This window comes from Penaeus monodon, chromosome 14 (assembly GCF_015228065.2).
Source record: "Penaeus monodon isolate SGIC_2016 chromosome 14, NSTDA_Pmon_1, whole genome shotgun sequence".
In the NCBI taxonomy this organism is placed as follows: domain Eukaryota; kingdom Metazoa; phylum Arthropoda; class Malacostraca; order Decapoda; family Penaeidae; genus Penaeus; species Penaeus monodon.
Window position 1 is genome coordinate 15,629,470 of NC_051399.1, and position 15,000 is coordinate 15,644,469.

At 44.6% G+C, this 15,000-nt stretch overlaps 1 protein-coding gene across 1 annotated transcript; it reads left to right on the top strand.

The window, feature by feature from the left end:
- The first annotated feature begins 14,503 nt into the window (after nt 1-14,503).
- LOC119580598 lies at nt 14,504-14,881 on the top strand. Its single transcript, XM_037928708.1, has one exon. It carries the CDS (start codon nt 14,504-14,506, stop codon nt 14,879-14,881), a length of 378 nt encoding a protein of 125 aa, XP_037784636.1.
- Nucleotides 14,882-15,000: the final 119 nt, after the last annotated feature.

Here is a 15,000-nt window from a genome sequence, read left to right on the forward strand (position 1 = left end):
CCAACAAAAAATACATTTTAAACCCTCAGGAATGGAAAAAAACATACACTTTAAAACCAAAACAATATCAAAAATACTATGACAACATAGTCACCAAAAAAAACACAACAGACACCTTATAGTCACACAACATAAAAAAAGTAACAAAAACAGGTACTAACACATACACTAACGCCTCCCCATTATACAACACAACGTCTTACACTGGAAAACCGAAAAAACGAACTCTGCAACACCTACAGAAACAATATCCCACATCATCCTCTTAACAGCCATGGGCTAATAATCTAATCCATAAAGATCTATGCATACACAGTCTATCTTCCAACAACACAAGAACAAATTGATGGCATAGCTATAGCAATCAAAAAACAACATCCAACACAAAGCATCAACAATTCCCACAGACCTCTTGGCAGGGGAAAAAATAAACAATCAAGACCCATCATATGGAAAAACAATACCTATCCCCACGTAGACTAAACCTGACATCCTGCGCTCCGAGGCAAAATTTAAACCAAAAATATCATAGGAGACCTTACACAAACCACCACATTTGGCTAAACACACAACAACATAAGCAGAGGCCTGCTATACAAAAACAAGGCAGACTGACACATCTCGGTCCACACACACCAACATTCATAGCCATAACACAGCAAAAAACACCCGACACAGTCCTTGCAAACCACAGAGCACACCTACATCACCATATCACATCCATCGACCACCTCCCAGTCATCCCCCCTAATGGAAGCCGCCTTGCCGCGGTGGAGGGGCTTGAGTTCCCAATGATCTGGTGAGCCGGACCAGAGGGCTACCCATACGGGAGGGGTCACCAGTGAGGGATGAGAAAAAATGGCTTCCTGGTGCACCAAGGCCTATGAGAGGGGATGGTGCACCCACCCTGGTTCATTCCATCTTGGACCAGGGAGAACTCTCCCACGTGTGTTTGCCGTGTGTGGCATCCCGTACTACCAGGAGACAGGAGTCCTGGAGGTTGAGTGATGCTGCACGCTGCGCCCTGCAGCTAGCAACACACCTCTTTGGTCCTTTATTCTGGTTAAACGGGTGGCTTGATCAAGGCACGGTCAAGTCAGTTGGCTGGTCAAATATGGCTAGGGTCAAGCAGGTACTATTTAGTCGGTAGCGCATAGGTCCCACGACTGCCATCAGTACTGTAATAGTGGCTGCATATATTTCCTCATTCCCCCTGTGGCTGTTGGGAGATTTTGAGCCCAACTATAGCTTCCCTCGTTGGACTCCATGATGGGTGAGGGGGTGAGGAAATGAAGAATTCAAATTTGTATGAGTACTACAAATTTACAAAGATCTAGCTCTCTCCCTGACGACCTACGCAATCCCCCGACCATTCCCTCTGGAACATCATGTATTGTCACTTTGGAACCTTTCCAGCTTCCAAAGGGCAAGAATGGGAATCGTAATGGTTCCCGGGCTCCCAAACCAGGTAAGAAGGGGAAAAGTCCTCCTCAATCCACTAAGGAAATCTTACCTGGTAAATATGAAAACATTTCATATAGTAAGTACCTAGTAGTGAAGACCATTGAAGGTGTATCAACCATGGATCTTGATATTTTTCGAAGTACATAGAAAAATTGTTGAAGTATGTCAACGTGATCCTCGCATCACCCCACAGTGAGATGGTAGCCTAATAGTTGAGGTTTCGTCACCAGACGAGAGTGACCGTCTGCGTGTGATATGCAACATTCCTAGGGCTAAAGTTTCATGTTCTCCTCACAAAACCCTCAATCAGTGTAAGGGAATTGTTTTTTCCCGAGACCTGATGAGGTATTCTGAGGAGAAAAACTGTTAGAGGAACAAGAGAATTTTAATGTAGTGGCGGGTTAAAAACGTTTTAAGAAGAAAGTTGATGGTTTGGAACAGTCGACACCAGCTCTTCTTCTAACTTTTAACACGTTAGTCCTTCCAGAATCGGTTAAGTTAGCATGGTACCACCTCAAGGTAAAGCCATATGTGCCCTACCCTATGCGGAGCTTCCACTACCAGGGTTATGGGCATGGACTCTTGCCGTTTTAAAGAAAATGGGCAACCAAGAGTATGTGTAAGGTGTGGTACAACAGGTCATCAAGGAGATGACAACTGTCCAGGTCCAATATGCTGTTACCACTGCAAAGAGGCTCATGAAGCTTCTTCAAAGCATTTGTAAAAGGTAAAAATTTTGGAAAAGGAAGTATTGGTAATAAGGACCCAAGGAGAAAGTTAGTTTTCCAGAGGCAAAGCGACGTGCCCGTGTGCTATTTCCCACAGCCAGGTAAGCCCTTTTGGTTTGGGTTTCTAGCCCATCCCCCTTTCCACCAACCCTTGCCTCCAAGCTTCTTACAAAACACACTCTCCACTTTCTTTAACCGTCAGTCGGAAATTGCTGACACGCCTCTGGTGAGTTGTTCCCCCAGAAACGGAGTAGGAGTGAGGGGGTCTATGGAGGAGACTCTCCTCCCAAAGTAAGGTCTTTGGAGCCAACATTTAAGGCTCCAGAGGCCTCAAGGGGACAGCTCCAGCTGCCACCACATCCACAGGGGCCTCTGCTGCTAGGCGAATGCCCCTGAATTTAAAGGCTCAGGCAGGCCTTGCCCAAGCAAAGGGAATCCTGAGCCTGTGCAAAAGACTCCAGCTGCCAAAAACATCCACAGGGGCCTCCGCTGCTAGACAGAAGGCCCTGAAGCAAAGGCTCAGGTCCGCTCTTTGCCCAGGCAAAGAAATCCTGAAACTGTCCAAGGGAAACCTGTGGAAACTAGCTCCACAGGTAAACAACCATTAAAAAGGTACTCCCAGGATCCTGGAAAGGGACAGCCTAAAGGTGTGAGGCAAACCTTGACCACAGGTGCAGAAGAAATAATATAAAGAACTGGATACCCTAATCCAATGGAACTGTCAGGGAATTCATGCAAAATGGGAAGAACTGCAATATCTGATAGCTTCATATAATCCAGTTTGTGTATGTCTAAAAGAGTTTTTGACCAGGGGAAAATCATCCGTTTTTCCCTGAGAGGATTCCAAATTCAAGCACATTATGGGACCTTGACAATGGACCTCATGGAGGAGTACCAGTAATAGTATGTCAAGATATTCCCTTCCAGGCCATCCACCTGCAGACAACACTGCAGGTGAAGGCTGTGAGAATAGGCTTGACACGACCTTACACTGTTGCATCCATCTACCTTCCCCCACATAATCTCAACATAGATGATTTGGAAGATGTACTCGGGCAGTTCCCAACTCATTCTACTCTTGGGAGATTTCAATGGTCGGCATCACCTCGGGGGAGACACTTTGTGCAACCCTCGAGGAAGGGCCTTGGAGTCTTGTTCTTAAGAGTAGATGCGTTATACTAAACAGTGACACTCCCACACATTTCCAAATTCAAACTGGGACATTCTCCAATATAGACCTATCAATGGGCCCTCACCTGATTCACAGTTGAACTTAAATTGGCAGGTCATTGAAGACTTACATGGAAGCGAACCCTTTCCCAATAATTTTGGAGGAGGTGAATGGTATTCCAGTCAATAGAGTGCAGAGATGGCGACTTGAACATGCAGACTGGAACTTTTTTAGATCAACTGCAGTATTGCAAGGATCTGGGGAATGATTTCCAGTGTGTTCAAGATGCTGTTAACATTCACATCACGAATTCATCTTCCCAGCAGAAGCATCCATTCCCAAAAGTAGCGGACAGTATCGTCGACCTCCAGTACCATGGTGGTCTGATGAATGCCAACAAGCTGTCAGAGCAAGGAAAACTGCATTAAGGCAGTTGAAATGACGCCCCAGCATTGTAACCTTGATCAGTTACAAAAAGACCCGAGCCAAGGCCAGGTGCGTGCTAACGGAGGCTAGGACGGACGTCGTGGAGACAGTATGTCTCCCGATTAACTCTGGGACCCCCTTAGCAGGGTGTGAGACAAGGTCGTAAGATTGCTGGAAAGAGCACATCCATATCACAACTGCTCTGAAGATAGATGGCATAATCATAAACAGGACAAAAAAGATATTGCTAATGAGCTTGCTAAATCCATGGCAGAGATCTCCTCTGGAGCATCTTACACTGCTCGATTCTCCACTCTTCGTGCTGAACAGGAAGAACACCCAGTGTCATTCTTCAGTAGGACTGCAGCAGAACTTCCATACAATTTGCCATTTTTGCGCAAGGAGACTGCCCCAGGAAGTGACAATATTCCATATCAAATGATATCTCACTTACCGGAGAGCTCCCAGAAGTTCCTGTTGGACCTAATCAATAGGATCTATAGGGAGGGCACAGTGCCTACCACATGGAAAGAGGCTATAATCATTCCTGTTCCTAAACCTGGCAAAGATGCTTCCGCACCAGGAAATTACAGACCAATTTCTCTCACCAGCTGCATCTGCAAGCTGATGGAGAAAATGGTAAACTTCAGGTTGACATGGCTGCTAGAAAATGAAAATGTGTTGACCCCATATCAATATGGCTTCCGAAAATTGAGATCGACCACAGATGCACTTGTGAGGATGGAAACTGCTATACAGAATTCCTTCGCACAGCGACGTCACATGTTGGCAGTCTTCTTTGACCTTGAAAAGGCTTATGATACAACTTGGAAGCATGGCATACTCATGAAGCTGTATGACATTGGTTTAAGAGGAGCATTACCTACCTTCATACAAAGCTTCCTTGCTAACAGGAAATTTAGAGTTCGGGTGGGAAACAGTTTCTCTAACCTGGAAGACCAGCTGGAAGGGGTCCCACAAGGGAGTGCAGGACACATGCAGGCTGCAATAAATCAGGTTGTACAGTGGGCAACATATCATGGGTTCAAATTTTCTCCAAGCAAGACCATGGCTATACATTTCCAGAAACGAGGAAAATTCCACCCTTCCCTCTATTTAGGAGCAAACCCACTGCAATTTGTCCAAGAGGTGAAGTACTTGGGTCTAATTTTTGACTCAAGACTTACCTGAGTGTCTCACATCAAACAGTTAAAAGTGAAGGCTACAAAAGCGCTTAGTATTTTGCGGGTTCTTTCACATCTATCTTGCGCACAACGCTTCTGCGGCTTTACCGAGCGCTTATTCGTAGTAAGCTTGATTATGGCTGTGAGGTGTATTCATCTGCAACTCCCACTGTTCTCCGGATGTTGGACTCAGTTCATAATGAAGCTCTCAGAATCTTATGGGGCTTTTAGGGGCTTCACCTGTGGAATCCCTGTATGCTGGGGAGTGGGAGAACCACCCCTTTCATTACACCAGGACTACATGAACCTGATTTACTACACGAGACTACAAAAGGGTTCCGGGGTCTCCTACATCCAGATTGGTTTTCAACCCCTTGATGATAGCCCATCCTATGGTAAGAGAATGAGGAATCTTGTGGAAGATCTTTAAATTTTGGGTTCACTAAGGGTTCTGGATGTTGGAAGTCCCAATTCCCCCCTTGGACTAATCAAATCCGGCTGGATTTGGTCGGAATTGGGAAAGGGGAGAAATCAGAAGCAGAAATCAAAGAGAAATTTTTCAGGCAATTTCTAAGTACCAAGGATCAGAGGCAATATATACAGATGGTTCGAAATCAGAAAATGGTGTGGCTTTGCAGCAGGGAGCAGAAGGAAGACTGCAAACTGGCAGTCTTTCTCTAGCAGCCTCGATCTTTACTGCCCGAGTTACATGCATCCTTGCAGCAGTTAAGATGACTAGAGATCTTACCGAACCATTCTATTGTGATATTTTTGTGACTATCGTAGTGCTTTGCAAACAATCAAGAGCTTAAACTCATCACATCCAGTAGTAAGGGAGGTTCAAGATTGGCTTGCACTGATGTCAACACACAAAAAGATAACTCTGTGTTGGGTGCCAGCGCATGTTGGTATCAGTGGGAATGAGCGAGCTGATCAGAAGGCCAAGGCAGCTGCTGCCCCCAGCCTTGTGATGCTCGTTTTCCTCTCCCACACACCGACCCGAAACCCAGCATCAGAAGCTGTCTTCGTGATAAATGGAGGGAACAATGGAGGCATACCTCCAGAAACAAACTGCGAGAGATTAGAGATGACCTTGGCAGTTGGGTGACTAGCATCCATCCCAACCGAAAAGTGGAAGTTGTATTAACAAGACTAAGAATCGGGCACACAAGACTGACTCATGGGCCAATGATGGCTAAAAATGAAGCACTTTGTGAAGGATGCCAAGAGCCATTAACGGTCGCACATGTAGTGGAAAGATGTGCAACATTCTCAGACCAAAGACGTATGTACTTGTCTCCCCCATATACACTGAAAAATGTAAATTGGGGAGATTGTGACATAGAGGGTCTTATTAATTTCCTTAGGGAGACTAATATTTTCAATTTAAAATTAATTATGCATAATATTTATGCAATAATTTTATGCACTTAGAGCATAATATTTATGCTTTGATTTTTAATCTATTTATTGTTATTTGTAAGATATTTATTGATAGATTTTTAAAGTTTTAAACATTTTAATATTTCTAGTTAACAAGGTATTCGCCGCTAATGACCTTAGCTGTTGACGCGGCAGATAATTTTAAATAATCAATCAATCCTAGTCATCCTAACACTGGCAACAAACCCTATCATGATTGCAACGCAACCTAGAGAATTTTGAAGACACACAAGTTATTGATCTCGAGGGGCAACCCACATACACAATAAACACCCACCTTAAACAGTGGTACAACAGACATACAGACATCCCCCAAACAACATATAAAACAATCCCTCACTACAGAGAAACACATCATCTGAAATTGCCTAAAATACAATACAGGCACCTATACAACCTCTCAGTAACACGGGGCTGGGACGCAAAATACAGAGAACTCTGAACGCAAATAACACACGAAATTAAAGTAATGAATAAACAACACTGGGAAACACTAGCACAGAGACTATGTCAAAACACCAAAGACCCCAAGAAATTTTGGAGCTCCTTCAAAATGCTCATGGGGTCGAACAAACAGACAATCACATACCTGTACAACGCACACAGACAATAAGTTGACTCGGTGGAGGAGATGAAGCTTCTCCACGGGGAATTCTGGCAACAGAATTTCCAAATCTCCTCCACCGAGGACACCCGATTTGACTACACCACTAAGACCGAGGTAACACACTACTTACACCAACACAGAAACACAATTCTCCCAGAAAACATCATTAGACTAAACAATCTCACAGAGGACAGTCCCCTCTCCACACCTTTCACGCCAGAAGAAATAATTAACACCATCAAACACACCAAAAACACAACACCAGGAGCAAGCAACAAAAAATAAACAATCATAGAACCTCTGCCACCCACAATGATCCGCAGGTTATGCCATATCTTTAATGTAGCACTGGCTTCAGGATATTTCCCTGACAAATTTTAACACGCCACCATCACCCTCATTCTGAAGTCGGGGAAGTCAGCACATGAGGTGGAGAATTATCGCCCCATCTCATTGCTGGAAGTTCCCGGGAAACTGCTTTAGAGGCTAATAACACACCTAGAAAACAACAAACACAACAGTAGGCAATATGGCTCTCGTCCACACAGGGGGACTGAGAGTGCTATCGCCCTTGCTTACGAGGAGATTTCTCAGTCTCACTAACAAGTACCAGATCAACATTATCCTACGAGACATCAGCAAGGCCTTTGATAAGGTCTGGCACGATGGTCTCAAATACAAATTAACAGCTACAACTCCCTACACATCTCACACGCCTTCTCTGCAGCTTCCTGGACCACAGGACTGCCAAATATGCTATACAGAACATTAACACCTTTGAGCACCATTGGAAAATACAAACAAACATCAACAAATTCAAACTCAAATCTGTACAACTCATCACAACCAACAACACCAACATCCCCTACAGAGGAAACATTCTTGGCTTCCACTTCACAACCACAGGCTTTATATCACATGTCACACAACAAATGGCACAAGCACACACAACACTCACCAAACTCAGACGCTTCTCATGCTGCACACCACAAAGCTCAGACTCTACAAAACAACTGTCAGACCTATTCTTCAATACACACGTGTCCCACTAGTTGCAATATCTGCATCACAAAAACTCAAAATGCAATCAGTACAGAACAAGGCACTACTCTGGATACACGGCGCAACAATATTAGACTTAGTTCCTTCAGAAACACTAGACAGAACATACAGCATATAACCATTTAACACACGCATACACAGACGAGCTAAAAACACCTGGGGCCGACTACGCGAACAAGAAGACGAACACTACAACAACATCATAGACAAACACACGAACACACGCACAAACACACCTGGTAGCCTGGAACACTAACACTCTTACAAAACATAACACCTCCTCCCATGTACGCACCCATATAACACCTGAGCTATAACCATCCCGCCATATTTCCATGTTTAAGGCTATAAAAAAAATAAAAATAAGAATAAAAATAAATAAAATCAGAAGTCATTCTCAGAATCCCCAAAGGACTGGCCAATCCACGCTGCACAGCACTAAAACATCAATGGTAAATAGAGCGACCATCGGCTCTGCCAGCTCACCTGCGCGACGCGGATTAGCCAATCACAGGGGAGAGAGGGCTGGCCACCTTGGCGTCTCTCAAAGGTATAAATTCGGAGGCGCTGTTACCACAGCAGGGAGAGCGATTCACTCACGAAAAATTTGAGAGCACGAGAGCACATCTGTGTCGGATAATAGAGTGCTTCGGCTAGCACACGGCATAGTTGCCATCTCACTCGTGACCAAAGAATTGGCACACGCCTTAAGCAAAGGTACAAATCCTGCCTTTGGCTATACATAGACAACAGATCAAGCTATTGTGGAGGGAATTCCATCCTAATTCCTTCATCTGCGCCAAGACATATTTACAAGCTGGCTGAGGACATCTGCACGGTACACGAGCTGTCTACGGTGTGAAGCGAGAGTGCCACAAGGGGGGCCTGTAGCCGGACTGCTTTAAGCCACAGCAAAGGTAGTACTCTAAGCATTCTCTAATACCGAAGTCCAAGAAGAAGGAGAATATGGACTCTCCCCAGCTCCTGATGACCAGTCACCGGCCAAGGAAACAAACCAGAAAAAGAAGAGGACGACTTCCCCTGAAACAAACCACCCTTCTCAAGGTACAGAGGACCCAGATCTCTCCTGCAGTCCCGACAAACTGACTAAGAAAGCCTGTCATGCCACAATGGAGTCTCCGAAGGCATCAAATACCTCGGCAGACACAAGCCAAGAGAACCACACCCCACCACATCCAGAAACCGAAACCTCGGAAGACATGGAAACCAATGTGAATCAACCCACAACACTGCAGCAAACACTGCAACAGACATCTGACCAAAGCAATTCACCTCCTCGTTTCCGCATCACAAGCTCCACTGACTTCAACACAGCAGTAGATGCTGTATTCGCCATAGAAAAAGAATTTCCATTTCTAGATGTGACCACCTCCATTACTAATGATGGCGATTTCGTTCTCATGGCAAACGCGGACTAACTTACAAAACTTTCATCAGGCAAGGTGGTCAACACGACACGACCTTACACGACACAGTCTAAGAGATTTAAGGTCATTAGAAAAAATTACCATCTCAGCAACTGTGTGTCGCAAAATCCCCAAAGATGAGACACAACAAGTCTTGGAGATAACTAGGTGTCTTTGGAACCATTAAAACCCCAAAATACATCCGAGCCCTACGCTGCCCTTAGGTGCCAGGACTGGCAAATCAGACCCAAAGCGAGTGGACCCACGTTGTGCCATTTGTGGGACAACCACATGCCATGGAAGAAGTTTGGCAAAACTCAAGGCCTGTGAAAAGACAAGCCCAAAGTGCCCAAATGCGGAGGGGACCCTCTTACCTGGAACCTCCATTGTGAAAAGAGATGAGCACTTCTCCCCAAAGATAATCCACCTGAAGGACCTCCAACACAACGTACATTCACCAGGAAACTCTATGACTGGAACAAATCTATCCCACGCCAGATGACCACATACAATCCTGCCACTCAAGTTGGAGCTCACAACTTCAATTCCTCTGACCTCGTTCGACCGACCTCGTCCGCGCTACAAAGCCCACCAACATCTCCCTCCTCACATGATACCGTTATCAGCAAGTTTTTGGTCAACACCATTCAACTTGGCCTTATGGCCCTTGGTAAATCAGTAAACCCCTCAGTTCTACAAGCTCTAGTGGATAATGTCATCTCTGCCTTGAACACAGTCACGACCCCCATTACACACCAACAGACCAAATCCACTGTACAACAGTTGGCAACACCTCCTATCACCTCCCCAGTGTCATCCAATGACTTTCCACCTCTCTCACAACTGTCACACTCTGTGAACACAAAACTTTCGCCTCTCCCACAACCTTCAACCTCAGTAAATAAGATTTTGTATTTTGTTTCTTAATAACTAGATTAATTCATTTTTGGTGGTTTCTAATGGTTTTCTACCACGGGCCGTCGATAGTCCAAAATCTAGAGCTTTATCACTGGCAAATAGTTCAGCAAGAAAGATCGATGTACGATTCGGCAGTCTGAACTTTAATTCACATTCAGTCGACCTGCACCCACACACTCATGTCTTGGAGCCTTCGGTATATATATGAAAAAAAGGGAGATGTTTAACAAGGATCTCTCTGAATCTCTGGCATACCTTTACCTCTGGTGCCATGGCCTTAGCTGATGGAAGCCAAGCTTCCATGATGGAAAAGTTGGGTGTTTCCCATAGTGCTATATTTGACTGAATCAGGGTATCGATGGTAGAGAGATCTATACTGACTTTCTCGACGAGGTCGTGGAGTTGCGTTGCATTTATTGCCATTAGGATGGCTCAGTTCACGAGCCACCTTTGCGGCATAGGTCAGGGCTACTAAGGTCGTGGAGTCTCATGGCAAAGGGCCTAGTGCCTTCATTGCCATTAGGGTGGCTTGCGTCTCGAGCCACCTTTGCGGCATAGGTCAGGGCTAACTGGCCGTGTCTGGGTCGGAGGGGAGGTACTCCTGACTCCACCTCAAGATGCTTGATCCGAGTGCACTTCAGGGCTCCAACACACACACGCAAACAAGCATTCTGCACAGCATCCAAACCTATCAAACTTGTTTTTGATGCCGAGCCATACACAATTGACCCATAACCTACTTTAGACCTAATCAGGGCTTTATATATCATTAGTAAAGACTTTCTATCAGCTCCCCATTTACTACCAGAAATTCACTTTAGTGCTCTTTGACATTTATTCTTTAACTGACTAATGTGGTCTTTCCAATTGAGTCTACTATCAAAGAGTAGACCAAGAAATCTAGCAGAATTTTGAATAGGTATTGGGTGGTTGTCTAGAGTTAGCCTGATGTTCAGCCTCCTCCTATGTGAAAAAAATTACCCCAATACTCTTTCTAATGGAAAACTTCACCTCTCCCACAACCGTCGGACTCAGTAAATAGGAAATCTCAGCCCAAGCAACAGCTACTTCGGGCCTCCTTCACAGAGGGTATCCCTCAGGAAGACTCACCCTCTGGACCACAACCTCATAATGTACCTAGTGAACCAGCCCCTCAACAACCCTCTGTCCATTCACCACTATTATTACAAACCAATGGATAATACAACTTCATTTTCATCTATTCCATCCCTCAGCATCTTACAGTGGAACATACTTGGGTTAAGAGCAAAACTTGCAACCCTCTGAGCAGCCAATGCAGAAAACAACTTTGATATTCTAGTCCTACAGGAAACCCTTCTTCACGAAAATGGAACATGCAACTTTAAGAACTATACAGCTTTCCACTCATATCATATACCTGGACAAAGTAGGGGTACTTCCATCTTCGTCAAGAGCTCGATCAATAGCCAACTAATTACACCTGCACCAGAATGCGGAGATCAAGTTGAATGCATAGGCATTCAGCTCTCCTTACACCATACTGATCTACTTCTCTTCAATGTATATTGCAAACCTCATCCCAGCTGTGAATTAGAGCTCGACAAACTTTTTGGCTTACCAGCAAACGAACCAGCCATCATCTTAGGTGACTTTAATGCACACCACCCCGACTGGAATGACCCCTCCACTCCCTCTGCTCACAGAATAGATGACACAGGAAAACACATCAAGCTACTTCTAGACTCCTTTCCAGATGTTTCACTGCTGAATGCCAGACAAGCTACACACACCAAAGGCAGAGTCTTAGATCAAGTTTTCCTCTCCACATCCTTATTATCCACCGCAGACTGGATAATTCATCCATTTCTCACCTCTGACCACCTTGCTACAATAACCAACCTACAGATACCACGCATACCCCTTCCTCCACCAGCTATAAGATGGAGTCTAAATAAAGCAGATTGGCCACGGTTCACTCAAATTTTAGAAGATTGGGCAACTCATTATACTGCAGCAACAGAGCTACCTCAGCTTGAGCAGGATTTCACCACTGCCATTAAAGAAGCTGCCGACATAGCTGTCCCTAAGACTGCCACAACCTACCACTCACACAAAGACAGCTAGTTTTACTGTGAGAGAATCCAAGAACTCAAAAGAAGGATGCATCTATTCAGGAATCTACTAAGAAAAACAAATTCCCCTGAGATTCATGAATCCTTCAGAACCCTCAGAGGACTAGTCAATTGCAAGATCCTAGAGATCAGAAATCAGGCATGGCTTACTTGGTGTGAGAACATCTCCACTCACACAACACCCAGGGAATTGTGGGATAAACTCCACACACCCACATCCATTACAGGAAGCAAACAGACTAGGCAACATGTTCGTGGCAAGAAGCGCATCTTCCCAGTTACCGGCAAATATTACTAGAAAACTACATCAACTCTCTCCCATAAGACAGCTACAGATACAAGAAGCCATCCGAGAGCGACTCTCCTTTCACTGAGCAAGAGCTCACACATGCAATATCACACAGGAAAGATACTTCTCCAGGAGCTTATAAGATCTCAGATTCCTTCATTAAATACTTAGGTCCAAGGTGCAGGACAGCTCTTCTCAGGATCTTTAATCAGTCACTACAAACGGGTCTTCTACCACCAGCTTGGAAACATGCAATCATCCAACTAATTCCCAAGCAAGACACCAACTCCTTTCGACCAATCTCCCTACTATCTTGTTTAGGAAAGACCATGGAGAGAGCTGTACTTAACAGACTGCAACATCTCACCACCGATTTTCCACCAACAATCTTTGCAAACCAAAAAGGTGCAGGCACTGGCGATAACATCATAACACTCCTACCACTTCTAGATGGAAAAGACAGCATTGTAGTCTTCTTGGACTTAGAAAAAGCTTTTGAACTCTCAAATAAAGAGGCCATCTTATCTTTATTAGCGGTAAAAGGCCACAGAGGGAGGCTCCTTGATTGGATAAAGGACTACCTGACTGGAAGGCAAGCCAAAGTCAGGAGAATTGTCTGACTCTTACGAATTCGAGAATGGGACATCACAGGGAGGACTCCTTAGCCCCTTTCTCTTGAACATTTTAATCTCGAAACTAGTACATATTCCATTTCCATCTGATGTTCAGCTATTAGCCTATGCAGACGACATCCAGCTTGTAGCTACTGGCCCAAACCGTCACATAAATGCACAGACCTCACTAGACCTGCTGGAAAATATGAGCAGAGAGCTTGGTTTAAAAGTTAACCCAGATAAGTCAAAGGCACTCCAGATAAGAAGAGTATCAGCCTGTCGCCAGCTCTATATACCCCTTGAGTGGCTTCCATCATATAAATGCCTAGGCATATTCTTCAATTCTGAACTGTCTGCCACCACACACCTAGGATTTTTATTAGAAAGAACAAAATCCCGCCTCTGTATTTTAAGGAAGCTTACCTCTTGTAAGACAGGCGCTGGTTTCAAAGACTCTTCTACACACATACAATTCGATCCCTAGTGGACTATAGTACACTTACACAATTAACACTCAGCTCTGACCAAATTGTCTCTCTAGAAACCATACAGAATAGAGCCATGAGATCAGTACTTGCTGCCCTAAGATGGACTAGACTAGCTAATTTAAGAGTCGAGACTGTCTTACCATCTCTCCACACCAAAATCAGACAAACAGCAGTCACTCTCTGTTAAAAGATTATCACATGTGCTAGGCCTTCACCCTTAAAAGTATTTAGCCGTATGCTTCATAACCAAGATTTACACCACAACCTCACATGGCACCGCAAGTTAGCTGAAGCATCCCACTTCTTTAATACAGTACCTATACTATCGGCAAGAGGAATAGATACCAATCACCCACACTACCAATCAAACCCCCCATGGAAAGACAGGACTATATCAATACACACCAACACCATTCCTACCACGAAAGCTCTGTGTACTCCTACCATGATAGCACAGTTAGAGGCGAACATAGATGCACTCAGGGCAGAAGATACTCTCATCATCTTCAAGGATGGCTCTGTTGATCAGGCCACTGGCAGATAGGGGGCAGCCATTGTTACCAACGACATGAGCATAGCACACCGAGTGTCGGATGGAGCATCCACTCTACAAACTGAACTGTACGCCATCAATTTGGCTCTCAGACACGCAATATACACCACATACCCAACTATACATATCTTCACTGACTCTCTCTCAGCCTTACAGACCCTTAAGAAAAACCAAGTCACTGATAACCTCAAACTAGTAACAACTATTCTCTATTACATTCAGCAACTGGAAGAACAAGAAAAGACCCTGAGCTTCTGGTGGATCCCCAGCCTCGTCAATATCTCTGGCAATGACTCTGCAGATGCTGCTGCCAAGAATAGTCTACGTTTCAGCACTATCAGTGGTCACACTGATAGAGCTGTTAAAGAAACACGTCCGAAGAGCCTCATATGAAGTTTTATTAGTAGAACACTATGCATGGGTAATTGCAGGATCCCCATCAGCAATTTGATACAAGATAGTCACCGACTACAATCTTCCATTCTCAGTCACCACTCTTTCTAGGAAATCTG